The following is a 24,665-nucleotide window of genomic DNA, read 5'->3' on the forward strand; positions in this document are numbered from 1 at the left end:
AATACATGAAGAAATGAGATGCTTCTCTTCAGTCCAACACACAATATAACACAAAGGCTAAGTTGAGGATAGTGTGTATATACAGTACAGACTTAGTTTAGGGAAGGCACTTGACAGTGCATTCAGGAATCTGGTGGCTTATGTGGAGAAAAACCGTTTCCCTATTAGTATTTAACGCCTTCATGTTGCAATATTTTTTTTCAGAGGACTGCAGGAAGAGGAAGCAATGAAATGTGTGAATGGGCAACCGTCACACTTCTACATCACTGCAAGTGCAGCAGGTCATGCAAAGGTTGATTAGCTCGACAGGCAGAGAAACACCAATAGTCTTTTTACCTGTCCTCATTCTGCACTGTAGGCTCTTGTAGTACAATTCCCAAACCAGACTGTGTTACAGCTGCAAATAATTACCTCTCTAGTCCTTATGTAGAACATGGTGAGTATGAGACACAATGTGAACTCTCCTCATTTTCTTCTTAGACTGCTTCTAACTGAGGCTGCAAACTGGGTGTTGAAGGTTCTCTGTAATGGGTACCACAGAACCTCCTACACCCAAGCCAAGGTGTTATGATTACCAAAGTTGGATGTGGGTGGAGCTGACGTCAGCAGTGTGAGAAATGGATTGATCACAAAGTTGGTATCGTTTTCTTATTTGATGCTCAGTATTGAGAGTTTTGAATGCCAAACAACACCTAGGAGCAGTATTGCGGTGCAGGTGTCCTTTTCTTCCCAGGTGGATGAAGTGGAGTTTGGTGGAGGTGGCAGCTGTTGAGAGATTGAAACGATCCATTATTTGAACCCAAACACAACAGCAAATGTAACAGAGAATGACTGAAAATGAAAGACTCAACATATCTCAATGGCCCAAAGTTCAGACTTCAACCTGATTGAATTGGATGAATATGGAAAGAAGCAAAAGGGAAAATAAGGAGAATGTTGAAATCAATTCAGTCATTATCGAGAGTGCTGGAATAACGGAAGTGAAGGAAATGAGCTTGAAAGAGTGAAAAATGTGAAGGAGCAAAATTTCTGCACTGCCATAGTATAGTGAGTTGGAGAAATAAAAATGTATCCCAGGTGAACATGTGACTTTCTAGCTTTTTGATTTAGTGCGATGACAGAGGCTGCACAAAAAGGTGCAAGAGCAGAGCAGGAGGACTGGCAGTGATTTGGTAACAAAGAGTTATGTGATTCTGTCCGTCTCTAAGAAGAATTTTTTTCTCTGTCTAAATATTAACAGGTGTGAACTGTAATCCTTAAAAAGGTTTGCCGTGTTATTTTAGTCGCTACAGGTGCACTTCTGTAAATTAATATAATATTTAAAGGTTATTCCTACCACTGTTATATGAAGCCACTGAAAAACAGACATCAGAAACTTCTTAATGAGAAAAAGGACTGAAGAGTTGCTCTCTGGTCCAAAGACTCTTTTGCAGATTAGAGCAAATTTTGAATTTTGATTGGAAATCAAGATCCAAGAGTCTTTTTTTGGATCATCAGTGATCCAAGAAAGACCGCTGGCAAGAAAACTGAGCCTTTTTTATGCTAAATAAAAAAGGCACAATTTTACGATAAAGTTATAGTAAAATCATGCCAAGAATTCTTAGAGTAGATTAAAAAATAGTTTGCATGAAAATAATAAATGGCACACTCTTGTAAAATGTCATGCAAGATGTTTATTCAAAAGATTACAGGAACATGCTACTAAAAGACAAGAGACAACCCAAAAATTAAATTTTTTTTTTAAAAGTTTCTTTAAATAACCTGTTATGATGTTGCCCCTTCTAGACCCTCAATTTCTCTCTTTATCTGCTATAGTCTTACCTCACAAATCAGTTGTAGATCTTTACACACCTTCATACACGGAAAAAGATTTGTGTCCAAGTCATCAGGTGAGAAGATGGCTAACAAGTTAAAAGCTCCTGCAGATTTCAGCACATACCTTAGCCTTAGCCAAGAGAATATAACAATTCAGTGAAAGACATCCTGCTCTGGTCCAGCACTTGAAAAATCATACTCATACGTCTTTAAGGAGTATATTACGGTTGCCCTAACATATCACAGCTCCATATTGCTTTTGACTTCATCATTGGCCCCTCCAGTCAAACGAGAAAGGACCTCTCAGCACTGGCTGCAGTTTGCTTATTTCCCCTGGGCTTGGGGTTAAAGAAGTCATTCCCTATCTGCTTTATTGAAAACCTTCTTGTACAGAGAAATCAGGTCACTCTGGAATTACCATCTCTTGGTTTTTTTACCTTTTTCCTGTGCTCTAAGGAAGTGGGGAAAAGAAAAGAACCCTGCTGTGTTGTGTACAATGCATCAGAAAACTGTGGCGAATGTCTTCACAATTCACTGGATTATTTAGTACTTTCAGTGTTTTTTTTTTTCAGGAGTTGTGTGCCAAATGAGAGCACTGCAGGGATCTGTACTCAGTTTTTTTTTTTATCTACATCAACAGGAATAAGTACAACACAAGTCTTCTAAAATAAATCAATCTCAGCCATGTGTAATGCAATATCTATAAACACATTTTGACCTGCTAAAACTATTGAGCTCTCTTCTATCTGAATTTTTTATTTTATTTTTCCAAATACAACATTTCATACTTTATTTGCTTTAACAAATTCTCTCCAAGACTATTATTACAAAGTAGTAATGTAATGTGGCATTTTACTTCAGTGCTTTTGTTTTGAAAATTGAACGTACTTTATAAAACAACAAAAAAAAAAACAACATGTTTCTCAAATCCCTTTTATAGTACCAAGAATAATTTGTGACTCTTTCTCTTGTGGCATGTTCTCCAGTTCCTGAAGCAGCAAAACATTCCCTGCTCATTACACTCCCCCCACAAATGTTTGTCCGTCAGTATGATGTTTTTATTGCATCGTGTTGTGCATGTTGTGGCTATGACATCGATTTTGAATTATTTTCGGTCAGCAGTGGTATTTGCCTTAAAACTCTCCAATTGATGCCATGTTTGCGCTGTTTCTTTCTTATTGTGGAGGGAAACTGAGGGAAGTAAATATAAGTAAAATCTGATAACTAAATAAGCTTAAACATTATATCTACAATGAGTTAAAGAGAGTTAAAAGTAGGAATAACATCATAGGAGAAGGACTTTAAAAGACTGAATTGTGTCTGTATTTCAGACAAAGTTTTGAGAGCTTAGCCATGGTTATTGTATTTCTATCTCAGTTGATTTAAAAGTATGCTGCCAAATCATTCCATTGTGCAAATGTGGCCTAGCAAAATCTGCACTAAATTAACATGGTCTTGTCTGAAAAAGGCAGTCTCTAATGTTAGCATCTGCTCAAAATACATTATACATTGTTCAGCATTAAAGATGCCTTCACAGATGTGCAAGTTATCCATTCCATGTGCACTAATTCAACTCTATTCCATCACAGATGCTGGCTTTTGAACTGTGCTGTGATAACAAGACAGATGGTCATTCTTCTCCTTCCCCTGGGGGAGGGAGCATACATGATTGCCAAAAAGAATTTCAAACTTTGATTAGTGAGACCACAAGACACTTTTTCTATTTATCTCAGCCTATCATAAATTTGCTCACAACCAGAGAAGACAGCAAAGTTTCTGGAACTTGTTTATATGCCTGAATGTTTATGATAGTTCTAATTTGCAATTTCTTGGTGCAGGTATGGATAGTCTAAGAATTGTTTACTGAATGTTTACAGAGCTTAAACAATAGATTTCTCAGCTTCTTTAATTTTGTCATTTTGTGATATCCTTCCCAGATTTGTGATGCAGTAGTTCCCTTCTTTTACATTTTACAATAACTAAATATAGCAACTTTATTTAAAATGATTGAAAATTTTGTAAAAGTATAATAAAACAATCTCATGTAAATATGTATCTGCAGACTTTACCATGACACTGAAAATTGAGCTCAGCTGCATCTAATTTCTACTGATTAAGCTTGAAACATTTCTACAACCCAACTGTGGCCTGGCTGTGCTAAATTCAGTTGAGCAAATATGATTTGGAACTGAAAACACTTGTCCATACAAGGTCTCATAGTTGACAGAGGTGTCTGTGTGGAAGCCAAGCAACACAATCGAGGTAGTTGTCTGTAGACCTCTGAGACCATACGGTGTCAAAGCACAAATCTGGGAAGGATATGAAACAAACAAACAAAAAAAAAATGTGGCACTAAATGTATTATGCCTGCAATCTTTGTGGAGATAGCAAAACCACCTGGAATTTCAACCATTGCTAATGCACTCCACCAACCAGGTCTGACTCATCAGTATTGAGGGCAAGAGGACAGCAGCTAAATAATAAGTGTGCTTATAATCTGACCAAGTCAAAGATAAATTTTCAAATTAATCAATCAAGTTTATTGGTAAAATACATTTTGGCAACACAGCAATTCAAAGTGCTTTACATTGTGAAAACATAAAAAACAATATCATATAGTGAACAGTTGTGAAAACCATTAACATTTTGTCAAGTGTTGTCACTAAAGTCACCAATGCATATCAAATATGTCCCATATTTGACTACTTATAGTTGTTCAAAGGCAACTATAAAAAGGAAGTTTTAGTCTTGATTTAAAGGAACTTAATGTTTCAGCTTTTTTGCAATTTTCTGGAAGCTTATCCCAGAACTGGGGTGCACAGAAGCTAATGTTGCTTCTGTATGACTGTTTCTGTGGATGCAGAGCTGATGTTTTATGTACAGGGTTTTCCCAGCAACATGAATTTCTAATAGAATGTGAGCCTATTTCTGACACTTCTTTGTGACTTTAATTTCTAAAACTTTTTCTAAATGCAAACTTTCATTTATTTATTTTCAAAGTAAACCCCCCCCCAAAAAAACAAAACTTTTAAACTTGTGCTTTAAACAACATTGCATATAGTAGTATTTGAGGCTGTGGCATGTCGTCTTCGTAACTGTGTTTGTTCATATTATCTACAGTCGAACAATTGAAAGCTTTGTTTTTTCTAAGATGAAACATAATGTATTTATGTTCAACTACACTGATACTTCAAAAGTTACACATCTCTTGCTCTAAACGTTAATGTAATGTCTCTAACAGGAGGCATAAATTAAACCATTTCTCCATCCATTACATGTGAGGATGCATGTTCTAAGCCCGATCTGAAACTGTAAGACACCTCCTGGAAGGTGACATTATTGTCATCCATATGGACTGTGTATCACCTGCTAAAACAAATTAAGAAGTCTGCCAAAAAAAAACCCCTAAGGAAACAACAATCTCTCTGTCACTGTATGTGACTTCCAAGATAAGAGCTTTTTCTCTCTTCTCCCAAGTGGCTGATGGTGGTGGTGTGAAACTGCTGACATCAGAATCAATCTCTGTCAACACACTGTCATTTTGGTACCGCGGGGGGCACTGATGACTGCTGCCGATGCAGAGAGCTGCAGACAAAGTAACAGATCTGTCATTAAGATGGTCTAGGTGAGAAGGCGGGATGAGAATTCGCAGGTTTCCCTTTGCGTAAACCTAACAGTCATTCGTTAGGCTCAACTGTGTGTTGATAAAACTCCACTGACCCAGGTGGTTTGTAGAACAGTGGAGTTAAAATTAATTTTAAAGAGCAACTGTTTCTCATGTATGTGCCATAAAAGCTGTTTATGGCACATACATGGGTTTATGGCACATACATTTTTAATTTGTGGATGAAGAATTTTATGCGGCATTTAATGTTTTACAAATTGAAACATTAAATTGTTTTAATTAAAACATTAAATCGCTTTAATTTGTATTCAATTAAATGTAATTGCAGCTGATATTTTCAAAAATAATTTTCTTAAATTTATAATCTAAAAATGTGTGCGGGTATTTAATTATAGATAACTTAAATTTAGTGTGTTAAATTTGTAGGAACAAAATCACTTAAAATTGAGAGAACGTGTTTATTCCCACTGCAAAAAGTTCTTAACTAAGATTACAATATGCATCACACATATGTATCTTTTAGGTATAAGATGTGTTGACCGCCACCACTGGCGCTGGAAGCCAGTATTTCTATGGCTTCCAGCGCCGCCATGGCTGGATGGACCCAGAGTGTCATCCAGGGGTCATAAATAGTTTGGCCCTTTGAACTCTCTGATGTCAACTGAAGCATGAAGGCATCGATCCTCGCACCCCTCGAGGCACTGCTGCCCGCAAAATCGGTGTCAAACTACAGTGGCTCTCCTCTGCAGAGCAAAATTGTGAGTGACATCAGTTGTTTCCCTCTGTTGGGTGAAGCTGATAACAGGCCACCCACGGTCATTAAGCTGGGTAAATGACAATCGACAGACTCCAAAATTGTGAGTGTAAAACCACAGGGCTAAACTGGGACAGGCAAAAATAGGTCTCAGAGGACAACAGGCAAAAATAGGTCTCAGAGGACAACCTCTTTTTAATGTTCGATCAAACCTTTAAACTTTAGTTGGCCTTGGATTCAATTAGCATTGCATTGACATAAGATAATATGCTGCCAGGGAAAATAGGTATGCATTTTTTTTTGTCTTCTTGTCACCAACAATTTTTATTTTCACCTTCTTTTATTTATACCTTAATTTTGCTGGAATTTTTTGGGAGGTGTGTTAGTGTAACTTAATTAAATTTTATTTCACTTTATTTTATTTAGGTTTACTTTATTTAACTTTTAGCAAACAATAAGGGACAGCATATGTTTCTTATCCTTAAAATAGGTATATAAAACAATTGCTTTAAAAAAGGATGCGAAAAACATAAAAATGTTTCATTTATTTTGTTCTCTCTGAAACTTCTGTGAATATTTACAAAGTTCCAGTGCACAGTCAATTTAATTTCTACATATACACATGCAATGATTACCAGGGAGTAAAATCGCTGTGACCTAGATTTTCTGCATCGATTGATGACACTTTGATGGCTTTCTACTATTTGCTCCTCATGCCGGCAACAATGAAGTGAAATCTTTCTACCTATTAGCCAAACAGCTGGCACTGATCTAGGCCATGAACTCCCTTTGTTTTTGTTTTTTTTTGGTGAACATCTAGAAAACTATAACAAAGATTAATGGTCGCTTTGACATGTTTGTGAACCATTTCTGGAGTAGGTTCCTGTGCTACAAAGTATCACGTAAGATTGTGACAACTGTGAAGGAAATAGATCGGGTTTTGAATTTACTGAAGCATAAACCTTCAGTAAGTTCCCATTGCAACAATGTGAAAATTAAAATGATTTTTGAAAGACTGTTTCAATAAAGAGGTTAATTTTCTGTGACTTCCATAAAGACTGTTGTGTTAAATCTTGTTTGTTTCCTTCCCTAGAGATGAAAAACATAAGCAAATTAAATATATATTTTCTTAATGTTATAAAGACGTACTTAATGTATATAGTATTACCCATTATCCAATCCAGTATTATAAATAGAAAGGGTTTGAGGGGGATCCGATAATTTGTATTAACATATTGTAATGAACGTTTGGTTGTATGGCAGAGACAAATTTAAACCATATGCAAGTTTTAAAAAAACATGAAAAATGAAGAGACATTGGCAACAGATGGAATTTTCCTTCTCTGAAGGGACATCCCTAACGCTCATCAACCCTACAATTAAGTGTGTGTCTCTGCCATACAACCAAACACAAGCAGGCACACGCAGATACGCAAGCGTGCACACATTGACTATCATGCAGAATCTGTTTATCCTTTGCAAGTGATACCAACGGCCATATCCTGACCTATATATGAGCCAGCCTTAGAGGATCCCTGAATGAGAAAGCTGCATCCAGACGCTTTTCTTTTTGCTCTACAGTGACAAACCAAGTAGGTCGAAGGTCAAGAGAAAGCCAACGAATGACAAGGATTGACGCAATCTACAATGACACAGATGAACAATAGCCTGTCTGCTTGTATATGCAATGTGTGCAACAAAATGGCTTGTGGCAACATTTTCGTCACCAAGTGTGAACATCCCAATCTACCTGAAAAACAAAATCAAGGCTCATGAAAGTGAGCTTGATCTAACCAAGCGTTTTAAGACCAGGTTTGCTCAGATATGGTAATATGAAAATAATTTAAGGGTGTAGCAAACAGTGGTCATTACATATTAGTAAAGTCATTGTGATACATTTTGCTGTTTAAACTATGTAAGAATACTAATAAGGCCAAAGTGTCAAAGATTTAGATTTTTGTTGCAATTATCTGCCAGCTTTTTTTTTTTTTTTGCTCAGTGTGTTACTTTTTCCATTGAATTGTCTCATTTCTTTTATTTTCATATTTAGCAATCAAGTAGCTATGTGGGAATGCAATTTTCATGCTGTATAAGTAGCTAGACAATTACTGGCCAAATTAATTAATTAAGTTTCTTTCAATATCAAGTATGAGTGAAGTGTCTGTAAAGTCAAGTGAAGCGTGAGACTGCGTGGTGGTATTATTGGATTATTGCTTCAATTCAATAGCAGGACAGATTTTTCTAAATGTCTCAAAAAATGTCATAGTTTATCTTCTGGTCAAACTGTGAATGCTAAAATAATAATTATAGAAGCAATGTTCCCATGGCACCATGTTTGCTTTCACAACAAAAATGAAAATATGGCATTATTGTCATCTGAAGGGTATATGTTCATATTTATTAAATTAGAATATTATTAAAACATATATTTTAGTGACGGAGTTCCAAAGTGAAAGGAACTTGTCATTTGTTTAAAATGTTTATAAATAAATTACACACAGGTTGATATTTTCTTTGTGTTAATTATGATGATCCTGTGGTTAAAGCTAATGAAATATGCTAATTTAAGGTAATAAAATTATAAACTAGAAAAAATTATAGAAATGACACAGATGAAAAAGTATAGAAATGAAGGCTTATTGAAATCCACTTAAAGATAGTTTTCATACAGTACTTTTAATCTGACCAATGAGCGTCATTAAAAGGCAAATTCTAATGTATTAAATAATTAAAAGCCCCCCCCAAAAAACATTCAGCAGCAACCAAAAAACTGATTCATCACCAGGTAGCCACATTCTTTCTTTTATGATAAATGGGAATCTGAAATATAAATTCAAATTTTATGAAAGAGTCAGTCACTTGTTTGTATTTAAACAAGTTAATATGTAAAAAAATAATATATTTTTTAACATAAGGGCTTGTTTTTGCACAAAAGATAATTTTGGCAGTAAAGCAGGAAGAGAAACTATAAAATTCATATCCTTCACAGGTTCTAAACACTATATTTGTGAAAATTAAACTGCAAGCTTAATATAAAATTGGCTGAATATGAAAACAGCAAAAAATACAAATAATTTGAAAAAATATCAATTCCACAGGTGTTTGTCATTATGTGTGTCTTTCTTTTTTGTAATTGTGATTTTCTGGTACATTTATCATGAGTAAAAACAACCTCTCAGAATATGAGAAGTACACAAAATTATCTCAGTGTTTGTAGAATAAAATTCATAAAATACAAAGTGAAATTCTTTAAATATTTATTGTTTTCAAAAAAAGCTTAAGAGTCTTGCTGCTATATTGTTGCAATTTTAGATGACAGATGCAGTCATCCAGGAGTCTATCCTTACCAGCTGTTAAAAGTTTAACAATTTGATTTTAATATGTTTTTTTAATCAGTTCGATGAAATAATAATGTTAAAAGCTCTATGTGCTATTCACATGTTTTTGTCAATGCATAACAAACATTAATGAACGTGAATATTCTTTTCATGAAAGTGGATTGACTGGCAAAGCCACCGAAGTATCTTTTATTTTCATCTGCTTCCTTGAGGTGGATTACTCTCTGGCTGATTTTAAATTATTTGGGAAAGAAAAAATGTCTACAATTTGTAACTGAGGTTTTTTGTAACGTGTTTCCTAATTACTGACGGTCTAACGATCTCCGATTTTAATGACTGCCTTGCATGTATCTGGTATTTCTTTACTCTTTTATCCTATCTTCCTATTGAGGGGATTCTGTGCATGGTTTGTGGTGTCCCAAAAAAGAAAGAGAGAAACACATAAGATTTGTGTGATAATGTAATTGGCATTCACGTGTAAGTGAATTTGCTGGAACGTGTTCCTCATGCAAAGCTGCTGAGTACTTGGTAAATGCTCCCATGTGTTTTAACGTTTGAGCATTCAGACTATTGGCAGCAGTTATTTTCCACTTTTGCCACTCTAATGATTCTTAGCATGACATTCTGTCAGCCAGTACATTTTTTTTCTGTATCTTCTTTTCTCTGTTTTCACACACACTCAGAAACCAAATCAATGATTCCTGACTTTTCCCCCAGGGAACAAACTTGATTGCACTTCTGTATCAAAGATGGAAAATCTTGTGGTCTTTTTGTTTTCAGTAACTAACAGCAGAAACTTGGCACATGGATACTACAAATAAACAGAAAATAGAAACTGATTATGCAGATGCTAAACAAGCCACAGGTATTTTCTGTGTTGAAAATCTAACTACAAACAGCTGTACTGAGATGGATGTTTTTATTATACTTATCGATATTCAGTTTCTTTCCTTTTAACTTCATTGCACTCATTGTAATACTCTTTATTAACAACACAACAATGTCATGCAGTTTAGGGCGTAGGCGTTCAAAAAATTATAGATATGAAAACTGAGTTAAAAACTGGTGGCTTCAAGGTGGAGAACTTCTGCCATCTAGGGGGAATGACTTGTCATCACAAATTGGGATTTTTAATTTAGGTCATGCCCTAAATAGCTGTTTTGTAACATAAATCTTTGCTAAGCAGGAATGCTTATGAAAATATTTATTTATTTTTTTAAAAAAAGGCAGGTTTCTGTTTTGTTTTTTTCTAAATCACTGCAATGATCTAAATGAAATAAACTAAATAACTGATGAAGAAGTTTGGCAATTTTCTTAAACTTTTGATTGAAAAACTAGGGGCAGTTTGATGGTAACACATCACTCTTTCAGATCTGCTTTTAACAGTTCTCTGAAATTTTGGTAGCAGAAATGATAGTTCACTTTACATACAGTGATTTAAGACACTATTCACACCCCTTTAATTATGAACTTGAACTCTTATCTCCACAAAAAATACATAAATCACAAAGCAAGAAGTTCTCAAAATTATGAAACAAGACAAAAAAAAACCTCAGTCCCATTCAAAACGTGCAAATATAAATTTGCACAGGCATATTCTCCACAGCATGCAGGGGGTGCTAACACTCCATACATAAAAGCAACAGGAATATTGTTCTAAGTGCTGATAGCTTGAGTCCTTTTTCTACAGTAAGTGGATATTGTCCATGTAAAATAAAAAGCCGCTGTCCTTAGATGTGTTAAGCTCCAAAAGATTTGCTAGTTGCAATTGCAGTAAAATATGGTTGTAAGTATTGACTCAGTAGGACCTAAATACAAATGTACACTACACAAAACATTGTTTTATTTCAGCATTAACATTGTCATATTTGTTCAAAATCATTTATCAATCAGGAATAAAGTAAAATAAGTAATTTTGCATTCATTAGAAACATTTATTATTGTTACTTCAAAATTACTTTTTGACCTCAGAGACAGCGGTAATTACCAACAAGTCTATTTAACACCACTTCCTCTTTTTCCCATTAGCAATTAAAATCAGAGACTAAAAAGTATGTAATCCCTTTTGTATTTTGAAAAGGGACTAAATTGCATACCTGAAGGATGTTGCAAAGAAGTGTAAAATTGTTATTTTATTACATTTGATCCCCTTTTTTGTACTCTATATAAATACTGATCTTTTAGTTCCCGAAGACTTAATGATGATTTGAAATGTCAGTCATGAAGAAGTCTAAAGATGCACTTGCAAAACACTCGTGATGCTAAGCCAAACAATATCCTTTTGTTCAAAGTGCAAACACAGGACAAATGGAATTTGTTTAATCAAAAATAAACATCAATACCTCATTCAAATAGTTTCATATCCTCAAGTTTACTTTCTTCACATTGAATGATTGGCTAAATGTCTTTTAGGAAATAAAAGGTTCAACATCAACATACAGCAACAGCCAAGATCCAGAGCTGTGCAAAGCTTAAGAATTTTCAATAAGAAAATTTTTCACTTCGCTTGACATTTGCTTTGAATTTAATCAAGGTTACCACAAGCAACTGGATTCATCAAGCACTCTCACCCCATATATTTTTCTAAACCCTTTAGGACAAGGAATTAAAGCAAAACTCTTAGACTGCTATTTGACAAAGTGCATTGGAAATATTACAAAAGTGGGTGCAACGAATGGAGTTAAAACTCTGGAGGTGATTCAAAATCTCAGCTTTAAGGAAGGCTTTACTGCTCTCTCTTTCCACAAGACAACATCATAACCTACATGTAAGTTGCACTGGATTAAAGAATATAGCCTGCTTTTGAATGTATGTATATCATTGTTTATATGGTTGTCTGAAATTGCATATTTGTATGCATTAGAAGAACAAACCAATTTACTTTGTGGAGTGACACAACAACTCTGTCATGTAAGAGATGCTAAGAAAAACTATATGCTTAAAAAAAACCTGTTGACCTTAGCAATGTGGTTTAATTTTCAAACCAAAGCTTTTGTCTTTTGCAATATGCTTAGCCTTTTTTGAGGTACCGAACCCACCAGTTTCATATGCGCATTCACTGAACTCTTCTTTAGTGATCAATAATATGCTTTTTTTTTACTGGTGCACAAAATGAGCCGTGCATGAACATCACCTTGCTCAAAGAACAAAACCAATACAGTGTATGAACTCACAACAAATTACGGTATTACTTTAATCTGGCTCCCCAAAAATATTTCGGCCCCATATAAGAATTTCAGCCCCCCAAATTTCTTTGACTTTTTTTTGTTGCTATTTTATTAATTAAAAATAAATTTGGATTTTTTTAATTTAACATTTTTTAATAATTACATTTTTTTAAAATTGAAATTTAATTTGTTTTTTGTCGTTTTGAATACACAAAATACTTTTTTACTTTTCCCCATCTCCACGCAGCTTCAAGAAGTGGTCCCTTAGTTTTGCCGGTGCGAGACTAGAGTTGTTCAACTTGGCATTGCATATCATGCAGATAGGACCTTACTCCCATCCCGTTACGTGATACACGTAAATCCATGTTGTACATATTCGTCCGACCACTTTCTTTTTTTCCTCGACAAGTTTAGTATGGATTAAAATGTTGAGAAAGAAACCACACGACATCCAACTACGATAGCGGTTGATTACTGCACGCACTAAATTCCCTGCAGCGCTGATTGGCCAACCAATGTCACATGATCCTCTTCAGCGGTGATGGGTTAGGGTTAGTGATGGGTAAGCGGGGCGTGTCATCACGACTTTACACAAGTGTGTCTTTACCTTTGCGGGAGAGGCTCTGCTGAACACCTGGGGTTCGATCGAATCCAGGTTAAGAACCACTTCTATAAGTGTTTTATTGTGAAAAACTAGCTATAACAACTAATTTATATAGCTACTATAAAACTGAGACAGTTTTCCATTCTGCATAACTGTCTCAGTAACGTATACTTGATACTGTTTGAAGTACAGTGTTCCAAATTATTATGTAAATTGGATTTGAATGTCATAAAGATTACATTTTTTGTTGTGCTGTTAAATTTATAGATGGTGTTGTGTTGTCAGGGCTTTTTGGAATCACAATAACTAATTTCAGAACTGAAATTAGTTTGATTAGTTTGTCTGGTGAGCTTAATTAATGGAAATCTACTTGAGAAGGATGTCCCACATTATTGAGCAGGCCACAGGTTTCAAGCAATATGGAAAAGAGAAAGGATCTCTGTGCTGACCAAAATCATCAGATAGTGTAGTGCCATATGACAAGATATGAAAACATTAGAAATTTAACAAAAACTGAAGCGTTATCTTCATACTGTGAAGAGATTTGTGGCTGATTCAGAACAAAGATGGGTTTGTACAGATAAAGGCATAATGAGGAAGGTTTCTGTTAGACAAATTCATCGGATTAAGAGAGCAGCTGTTGAAATGCCATTGCAAAGCAGCAAACAGTTATTTGAAGCTGCTGCTGCCTCTGGAACCTCAAGTTGGAAGATCCTCCAGAAGAATGACTGATTGTAGTTCTTTATAATCCATAAAATGTTTGGAAAATCTGCAGAGCATAATAAGTTGGAACAGTGCATTTTGAATTTTTATTTTTTTATAAAAATATTGTTCTCATGGGGAGCTTTGTTCAGTAAAATTTGATTTATACTGTAATAGTTCATGACTTGAAAATTATACTGGCCATCATTTGCATCAACCATTTAAAAAAAATTGAGAAAATATAACTTAATAATTTGGAACATGGTGTAGATGTTTACACAAATGGAGGAAAAAATCATACAGTCCAACAGGGAGAAAGAACTGGAAATGCTTCACAAAACATCTTTTTGACAGCTGACGAAGCAACTGTGAAATAATTGAGCCTTCATAATGCTTTGTTCAGAAATAAACAAACTAGAGCCTCTTGATCATTTTTGCAGCTGGGCCATGTTTATGACAATGTTTATGTAACATAATGACTCAGACTTCATCAAATCTCTTGATTGCCGTCCTCCTCATATATTATACATAATTATTTTGGTAAAAGTGAAGTGTATTCAATACAGTTTGTGTGTTGATTATATACTTTTGGTTCATTTGCTTGTGATATTCTTAAGTACGTCATGAGAGAACACATACACAAACATTTTCCTATAAGTCAAAAATCATTTTCCAGTGGTGGTAAAATATTTCTATAATGATATGTCTGTTCAAATAATCCTTCTAATAAATTCAGTGTAAACAGGAAGTAAAAGGTAGGAATAATAATCAATATGTCTTCATCTGAATATGGTCATTTATTTATTTATTTAGCCTTTTAAAATCTACCAGCAAGTACAAAATAATAAACAAACAAAGAAATAGAAATTTCTATTATAAAATAAAATAAAAAATAGTTCTGGGTTTAAAAAAACGTCACTGCATAGATATGATGAAAATGCATCCTTGGTGCACAAAAGTGTTGTGTATATTTATACTCTTGTATTTATTTATTGTTTTGGTAAAGGTTTTCTACAAACTGAGAACTTTAAAATTATATTCCCAAGCAGTAGTTTGTATTTTCTTTCATTAAAAGATATTAACATGTATTTGTTTACTTTTGCTATGATACTTAAGATTTTGTGCAAGGCTGAGAGAAAATATCCACTTAAATCTCCCGTCTGCACACACTTACAGAGCACCTATTTTTGTAGCATGAACAGATGTGCCCATTGGCTGAGATCGTTAATCCAGAATACTAGGGTTGATACAAGCAGGATTTAGCCATAGCCATGATACTAACATCTGTCAGAATCTCCTTTCAAGCTCCCAAACACAGATAGGACAGAGGCAGAATATTTTTGCTTGTAGTCGTTTGACGAAGAGGCCGGAGCAGTGAACAGATTCTGAACGTGAGGTAAGTGTTCAATGAATTGACAAGTTTAGGAGGATTCATGGCCTAGAAAAAAAATTGTTTTGCTCAGCTTATATAACATGTTGCACAGATTAAATTCTAGCCGCTTTGTGCTAATGGCGCATCATCTTATATACAACTGTGCTTTAATTTTTTATGCGCTTATGTTAATTTGGAAATTATGAATTTTACCTCATTGTTTGTATGCTGAATACATAACAGCAATTAAAAGTATTAACCTCAAATTAAAGTAATTAGGCTTAAACTGAGATGTCAGTTGTAGCTGAGCTGAAAAACAAACTAATATTAAAAAGATGATTCTGGAAGAATATCGTTGCCTGGCTATTTTAATTGCCACTAAGATAGTTGTGTTGGAGGAAACTAGGAGCCAAATCGGCTCCTCATTTTACAAGAAACCAGGAGCTTTTTCTTGTGAAAATTATCTGTTAAAATTTTTCAAATCAACAATGTATCAGTGGCAATAAAAGTCCCTGTTTTGTTTGTATCTAATCAACCAATACTTTATTAATTCTTGTCTCAACATGGTAGCCTATGATCCTTTTGTCACTCTATTATTAATATTTACTGTAAGAAATAACACCCATGAATTTACTGAACTTTTCTGACTTTTTTCAGCAGTACTCAATTAAGAATTCTCACTCCTGTCCCTTAAATGTAAAGGTCATCATTGTTCCACATTGTGTGAACCTGATCAAGGCATTTTAAAGCTAGGAAAATGTGTCTTCAAACTGGCAGCTATTTGCAGTTGTGCAGTACTCTGCACTGGCTCATGCTCTGGAACAGTGCACAGAATTTAGCGATGCTCTACACGCAATGCCCCAGCAGGCTACAACGTGAAAAGCATAAAATGAGGAAAACTGAGAATACCACAGGACATTATGTTTATTATGGAGTGATGACATAAAATTTTAATGAACCTCAAAAGAAACTGGGTTACTGCAGCAGTGCAAGGGAAGATCAAGAACATCAGTTCTGAAGTAAAGAAGTCATTTAGATTATTCGATACAGAAAATGTCTTAGAAATAAAATATTGGATGTTTTTATAAAAGAAACAAAAAAGTGAAAAATATTCAACAATTAATTAAAGAGTGGCAAATAATTTTATTAGCAGCTCCCATCTAATACCATATGATTACCTATTGAACAAACAGGTAGCAATATGAAAGTAATATTCATAGATTGGAGCAAATTTAAAACTATATAAAATGGGGCCTTTCATTTGCATTACATACTGAATAAGTGAAGTTATTAAACAGTAACAGGTTCTAAAATGGAGAGCAGTTAGTGCTTGAGATTGTCATCAGACGTCTTTATGCCACCCAAGGGATAATTGTGTTACTATGAAGACATCTTCCTGCTTATTCTTTATTTTATCTAAAAGGTCAATCGATCTCTTAAAAAAAGGATTACATTTTTAGCACCTAATTTGGACCTACAATCAAAACAGATGACTAAAGAAAAAGCAACATAATAAGTTGTCTGAAAACAACTAACTCAATACATGGATTTTTGTATCTTTTTTTGTGTTGCTATTTGAGGGCTGAATCTCACCTGGTCACTGCTAACAGTTGAGGGGGAAAAAAAGGACTGAATTAACCCCCTTAGCTTATCATTTTAGCATTTTGATAAAAAAAAACATATTTTCTCCACTTAATAACTGAAGTAGCTGTCCAAAAGTGTTCTTGTCTCTGTGGCAACACTAGGATGATAAAACATCCTAGTCAGCACGTTTACCTGCTTTATAAGCAGCATGAGCAGCATGAGCAAGATTTTTCTATACTCCTGGCATACTGAAGTGTTTGAGCAGGTATTGGCTTTGTGATGAATAGGTTTAGAGCTCAGGAAATGTGAGGCAAAAAGCAATCCTATTTTGTGTTTCAGAGAATTAAATGAGAAAATGTAAAATCCCAGATAATAAAAGACAGTTACATCCAAAACCATATCTGTGAGGCTTGAAAAACACACATTATCTTATGTTTCTTCAAGCCTTCAAACAAGTGGCATAACACAGACATTAATGTCGTTTGTAATGTCAACAGAGGACATGACTTTGTTTTACAATCTCCTTGACACAAATTAAGAGTTTTTACATAGAACTTTCCACACCAAGTGATTTAAAATATTTATAATCCAAACTATAAATAATTAATCATAAAATGAAAGAACACCGTCAACAAGCAATAGATTTCACAAAAAAGATTTTACAAACTGGAATTTTGAACAGTGGAGCTACTTCATGTCTTGTAGACTTGACGTGTCTGAAAAGGTTTTCTGGACAAGGATAACTCAAAAATCACCACCTGTTAATCTTCTGGGAGTTTTCATTTGATGACTTGCTATTTAGGTCAACTTTTTAAAAAAAACAACAAGAACAATCCTTTTAAAATGGAACGACAGAAATAAAAACATAGAACCTTCAAAGTTTCTTTTTGATCAAAATGATACATTTTGATTTTAAGAATAACATTCATGCAGTTAGTCAGATAAATATATTCATTTCCTTAAAAAAACAACGAAAAAAACAATGCAAAGTTACATCATTATAATGCAGTTGAATGTGAATTTCGGGAAATACTTGGGGTCTGACTGAAGGATTTCTGTCTGGCATTTATTTTGGTAAAAAATAAATAAATAAAAAGCAGCTACACAGTAAAATTATGAATTAAAATTATAGTTGGAAGCTACACCCTGTTCTCATTTCCTCTCGTTTTTGTCTTCTATATACAAGTTGTTTTAAATTTCAAATAAAACACAATTGTTTTATATATATTTATATATATATATATATATATATTGAGCAGGTATTGGCTTTGTGATGAAAAGGTTTAGAGCTCAGGAAATGTGATATATATATATATAAAATTCCCTTCTCAACCCACGGGTGGTTCTTATCCTCTGAGCTCGGGTCCTCTACCAGAGGCCTGGGAGCTTGAGGGTTCTGCGCAGTATCTTGGCTGTGCCAAGGACTGCACATTTCTGGACTGAGATGTCTGATGTTGTTCCTGGGATCTGTTGTAGCCAATGCTCCAGTTTGGGGGTTACTGCCCCGAGGGCCCCGATGACCACAGGCACCACTGTGGTCTTCACCTTCCAGGCCCTCTCCAGTTCTTCCCTGAGGCCCTGGTATTTCTCCAGTTTCTCGTGCTCCTTTTTCCTGATGTTGCAATCACTTGGTATTGCTACATCAACCACAACGGCTTTCCTCTGATATTTATCCACTACGACAATGTCTGGTTGGTTCGCCATTACCATTCTGTCTGTCTGGATCTGGAAGTCCCACAGGATCTTAGCTCTGGTGTTCTCCAACACCTTTGGGGGTGTTTCCCACTTTGATCTCGGGGTTTCCAGTCCATATTCTGCACAGATGTTTCTGTACACTATGCCTGCCACTTGGTTATGTCGCCATGTATGCTTTCCCTGCCAGTATCTTGCACCCTGCTGTGATGTGCTGGACTGTCTCAGGGGCCTCCTTGCACAACCTACACCTTGGGTCTTGTCTGGTGTGGTAGATCTGGGCCTCTATTGCTCTGGTGTTTAGGGCTGTTCCTGGGCGGCCAGGATGAGGGCCTCTGTGCTGTCCTTGAGTCCAGCTTTTTCCAGCCATTGGTAGGATTTACTGATATCAGCCACTTGGGTTATTTGCTGGTGGTACATCCCATGTAGGGGCTTGTCCTCCCATGATGGTATCTCTGGCACCTCAACCTCCGTTCCCTTTGTCTGAGACATTCACTGAGCACATTGTCTGTTGAGGCTTTGTCCCTGATGTATTTATGGATCTTAGTTGTTTCGTCCTGGACAGTGGTTCTCACACTCACTCCTCTGCCTCCTTATATTATATTATATATATATTATATATATATATATATATATATATATATATAGATATATATATATATATATATATATATATATATATATATACATACCCACACACACACACACACAGCGTTTTGCAGATTTCATTGGCATTCATTGACTTTTTTTTCAACCAGGGACTAAGATGAATTGCAGTTCAATACTTTGAAAAACAACGGCAATTTAGAGCTAACCAAGCTCTAAATTGTATGGACTGCTTCATGATTGATTTTAAAATTTAGTGTCTTTTCAGCACAGCAAGTCTCAAATGAAGTCTAAATGCTTTCAGAATTGCATGTTAGTAATTATTCCTCTTTCGGAATAATGAAGCTTCATCCACATCACCTTTCTTTAAAACAGAAATGTCTGGTCTTACTGATTAATAATCAGTTCAAATTCATTATAAATGCCTTTGAAAGTAATATGATAATATATTTATAATGCCAGTTCAAAGGCATTACAAATGCCTTTGAACTCATTAATGCCACACACATAAAAAACAGCTTTCTTGATGTATTTCTGACATTTATACTTCAAAACAGAAATGGTAATCTCAGCCAAAATGTTTTCTCAACATGCAGTTGGTGTTGTTTATTTCTTCACATGGGCTTCAAAACATTCTTCTGCACTTCTTTCTTAAGCTTATCTGATGGTATCTTGTACCATAAATGGTTTGTCAACTACTGTGGCATTTGAGCGAAAACTGTCTTTATACTAAGAGAAATTCTGCAACTCAATTGAAATCTAGCATTCATGCCTTTTTGGCATTAGACTATAAGTGCATGCCATGTCTTTAGTTATCCACTCTGTCTTGCAAAAGTTGTCCAAACAGATTACATTTCTAAATAAAATTTTGTTTGCTGCCCTTTTGAAGGGCAGCAAACTACTTTTCTATCACATTTGTGTCTGAATCTTAGCCATTTCAAAACTAATTGTCTTGATATGAAGAAATATTTACTTTTAAAAATATGTAAATCTGTGGTTCTAAAATGGTAAAGAAAAAAAATTGATAACCAAAGAGAAGACATAGATAATCTGAGCAGGGCATCAGATAAGTTTAAGAAAGAAGTGCAGAAGAATGTTTTGAAGCTCACTGTTGAAACTTACAGGATAACATTTGGTACACATGATCTTCTAAGTGTTTTTTGTGAATTCAGCTGCTGAGCAAAAAAAGAGCCAGGGTGTGTTATGTTGTAGTGTGTTCACCAACAAAACCATCCTATCTGCAACTGCAAAATTTAAAAACAACAAGCACCCTAATTGAGAGATAAAAAGGTTGTTTTGATTTTGTTTTGGGGGGTTTTATTATTGTATTAGAAAATGCAGCAATCTCAAAGGCATTGTGTACAATTCAATGCTAAGTGTGGTGAACTGTTGGCTTGCTATTTTGGCAAATAGATGAGCTGAAGCTATCAAATAAATACTATTGTAACAAAGAGTAAAAAACAACATACAAAATGATGCAAAAGCATTGTGGCTAGTTTGCTCATTTATAGGAAGAAGAGCTTGCAAGCTTATGTTGCTGGTGCTGATAAATGAAAAACTGTTTGTGTCTTTCAACTAACAGGTTCTTCCTTTTCAAGATGGGGAAGGCAGGGAGTAAAGTTCTACAGCAAACCTCGCTGGATGGGGTTCAAACACAGGTAAAAACCAACATTAAATGAACTCCATGTCCACACAAATCCATACAATCCTCCACACAAACAGATGTAGAACTTAAGTGGTAAATGCACTAACTCTGCATTAAGGTAAAAACACATTAAACCTCTGCAATGATTAGTGCTCTGGTAGCTGGAAGTGAGATCATGTTGTGGTAAAATGGGCCAGATGCTGCTCTCCCTGTGCAGATTACACAACCAGGATCAGAGTGCTTATTTTCACACTTCCTGCATCACACCAAGTCACTTAATAACCAACAACCAAGAGAGTGGGCACTGGACCAGCTATTCCAGGCATTAAAGATTCTGTGATTTAGTAAACCAAGAAAATGGCCACTTGTGGAACATAGGTGTATTAGGTTCTGGTAGCAAATGGCTACAAATTGCAATTAATTATTTCAAAGAAAAGCAGCTGGTCCAACCCTCCAAACGGCATAACTTGGTTTTGGGGCCCTCTATTTCTACGAATGATGTGGATTACTGCACTCAACAGTCAGACGATTGCATCATTTGCGCACCTGCTATAGACTCATTACATCTCTGACAGTGGTGTTTACATTATGTAATATATGTATCCTAAATTTATTGTATTTAAAATGCATTTACAGTAAAACGATTATCTGGTTTATCATCATGGGCTCCAAAAAACTGTAACAGCAATGTGGAAAAATAATGTTCAGTGCAAGTACAGCAGACAAATGAATTAGACCAGAGGTTATACTCATCTACCAACACTGAATAGGAGTATCTAGTTTATATACTTTTGATCAACATTAGATCATTTTTCTTCTTTTGTTTTTTCTTTTGGTTTGTAATTTTGTTTGCATTTCCTTTTAATTCCTGTAAAGCACTTTGTATTGCCTTGTTGCTGAAAATGTGATAAATAAATAAAATTACCTTTACCTTTGCAAAATAACTTGGAAACATAAAAGCAGAATTATACAAAATAAGACTACATTATCAAGGAAATACTGAAATAAAGTAAATGAACAATTACGCTTTAAGCACTGCTCCTATGTTTGCCTAACCATCCTGTCCCCTGGTTGCCAGTTTTGAGGACTTGTGGAAAAAAAATGTACTGTTTAAAAAAAAAGAAAAAGGATCCATAATTCTTGAATAAGTCAGCGAGCTCCCTTGACTTTTTTTTTCCATTGACCAACTGTGTGTAGGCATCGTGATGGTGAAAACTTCAATCATTATGCCTTTTAGAGGAGGAAACGTTCTCCTTAAAAGCAAGTGGTCCTCTGATTTTCTGTTAACTTACCAGGCAGATCAGCAGTGGTTCCAGATAGGGGCACAGAGGATGGGGGTACCAGACTTAGTTCTGGAGAGTATGGAAATGGACCTAAAGAAACACATACACACATATTCATGATATGCATTATTTAAATTATTTTGTATTAGTTGTAACACCCCTCCACACACTCACAAACCAAATGACCCCCCCATGGACATGGTCAATACATGCACTTTAGTTTAGTTTTTTTCACAACACTGAACCTGTGTATTCTATGGCACTTGTATTGTATTTATTTATTTATTGGGTAGTATAAGGTTTTAGCTCTGCTACACTGGTAGCCAAGTAACGACATTTCGTTGTCAAGATTCACCTTGTGTTTTTTTTTGTACAATGACAATAAAGGAAGTCTAAGTCTAAGTCTAAGTCTAAAAATTAAATGTATACTAGGTCTATATTTCTCTGACCTGCTGCATTGCCCTCGGTTGAGCCTGATAATGCAGATTTAACACTATATTCTGTGACCACCGTATATTGTGACAGTCAGTAGGAGGCGCTATTGCAGTTTTATACCACACTTTGTGACAGATATTATAAAGACGAGAACTTTATAGTAAAATAAGTTACTGAACTATTATAGCATTTCTGGAACAGCTGTTACACCAGTAATAAAATCTGACTTGTTATTATCAGGACAAAGGAAAGAGTGAGCGTCTGGTTGAAATATTTTGTATTTTACAAGTTACAGGGTCAGTGGTCACGATATGTGATAAGCGCCATCATGTACCGTGATCATCTATATTTCCATAATACTCATAATTATAGTGGTACCATGTTACTTTTTATTATTTGCTCTGTCTTTTTTTAATTTTTCATTTTGAGTCTGGCCGAGGTATGGCAAGGCATGTGGTCACAGAATACGCTGTAACACCTGTCAGGCACTGGGCTAATTCTGAGCCGCCAAAATATTATATATCACATATAACTTATAAGTTGATGTAAAATAATGTTTGTTTTAGCCATATAAATGATCATATTCAGTAGCAAACAACGTATCTCCAAATACAGCAAAGTTGACTCATCTATTTATTATGTGGCCTCATGTAAAAACATTTTGCTAGCAAATGTCAAACATTGTAAAATTTTAATTATTGTTATGAAACATCAAAACGCTGTGTTGAAACCTAAAAATCCCCAGAAATATATGGGGTCAGCCATGAGTATCAATTCATTTAAAGTTTAAATTCAGTTTCACATAAAAACAAACACGCTAGCATACATGTGTCGCCGTCAAGCTAACTTTCTATTAGCAGCTCACAAGCATTTTTGGTAAACATTAAATTAGATACAAACATATCTTTGTCTAGGCTTTTTTATCTTCTTCCTCTTCCTCCATCTTTTCTTTGTCCCTGAAGGATATAGTCCTTTTTTGTGAAATCATTTAGCCTACTTATCTTCCACCGGTGCTTTGCACAGTAGCTCGTTTCACTGGTGAAGCGTGACCGACTGCGACCACAAGAGGGCCCCCAAGACCAATTTCTTCTTCTTCTTTTCTATTATGGCGGATTGCAAGGAACTCAAGGTGCATTTCGCCACCTACTGTGCAAACATGAATGTCTAACAACACTACCTTAAATTCTAGCAAATAAAATTATTTATAGGCTACTAGATTTTTTTTTCCCTGAAAGTTTCCTCCCACAGATGATATGAAACAAAAGAAAAAAAAAATAAGTAATGAATCATATATAGCTAAAACCCATCACAGATACATCATAATAATTACAATGACGAATCAAACCATAACATGCTATTAGAATGTTGTAACAGTGATAGAGTCTGCATGGTAGTTACAGCTGTTAGTGACAGCCTTTAAGAATTGAAGCACATGTTTTCTTTAGTCATTATCTGAATTCCCTCTGGGTTTCCAAATTGCATAATCCAGCTGACCTCAATTTGTTGAACCCAAGTGATTGTACTTTTCAGAATATGCTTCAGCAAACAGACTCATCCTGACACCCCATCAAAACTCACCCTGGCCCGAGTGGTTGCCATCTCAGCTGAAGTTACTGCTGGGTTCCACGAGGCAAAGCTTGACTAGAGTGAATTGATTCATGGGGATTAGAGATTAAGACTTCCCCGGCCGCTTTGGTGGAGTAAATCTGGGGATTATGATGTCAACAGCCTATGGACGCTAGAGAGGAAATTGAATTGTGAGGAACGGCAGCAGTTATGGTGCAGGATTACAGCGTAGTTAGTAAAAATCAGAGATGAGAGTCCATGTCTGTGCTTTTCTCCTGCTCAGCAAAACCTCCATGGGAAACCATTTACTGCCTTCGGACAGTAGAAATTGCAAACATGACAGGGATAACTGAGTGAATATTTCTGATGTTATTTGAGGGTTAAGAAGATTTCTCTCTGTGGTAATCCTCCTCTGGTCTGGCCTTTGAAGCATCAGGTGGTGAGTACTACAAAGTCCAACAGGAACTACTTTCATTT

At 35.3% G+C, this 24,665-nt stretch overlaps 1 protein-coding gene and 1 long non-coding RNA gene across 5 annotated transcripts in view; one reads left to right on the top strand and one right to left on the bottom strand.

Annotated features, from left to right (window-relative positions):
* On the bottom strand, window positions 1-24,258 carry LOC129372859 (uncharacterized). 2 transcript variants are annotated; one of them, XR_008607296.1, is made up of 3 exons: window positions 24,201-24,258; window positions 22,197-22,277; window positions 1-765 (listed from the first exon to the last, which is right to left on the bottom strand). It is a non-coding gene; the product is annotated as an uncharacterized LOC129372859 (long non-coding RNA). The 2 variants fall into 2 exon arrangements; XR_008607297.1 differs by lacking the exon at window positions 24,201-24,258 and adding an exon at window positions 23,523-23,670.
* lactbl1b (lactamase, beta-like 1b) overlaps window positions 15,289-24,665 on the top strand; it is a 22,809-nt gene continuing 13,432 nt past the window's right edge. The window contains exons 1-2 of one of the 3 annotated variants that reach the window (XM_055050393.1): window positions 15,289-15,401; window positions 20,842-20,917. In XM_055050393.1, coding sequence (XP_054906368.1) covers window positions 20,858-20,917 — 60 coding nt within the window. In that variant the 5' untranslated portion in view covers window positions 15,289-15,401; window positions 20,842-20,857. Of the gene's footprint in view, window positions 15,402-20,841; window positions 20,918-24,015; window positions 24,628-24,665 lie in introns of those variants that run through there. The other 2 variants (XM_055050395.1, XM_055050394.1) reach the window with 2 other exon arrangements.

This window comes from Poeciliopsis prolifica, unplaced genomic scaffold, assembly GCF_027474105.1.
Source record: "Poeciliopsis prolifica strain line A6 unplaced genomic scaffold, Auburn_PproV2 SCAFFOLD030, whole genome shotgun sequence".
In the NCBI taxonomy this organism is placed as follows: domain Eukaryota; kingdom Metazoa; phylum Chordata; class Actinopteri; order Cyprinodontiformes; family Poeciliidae; genus Poeciliopsis; species Poeciliopsis prolifica.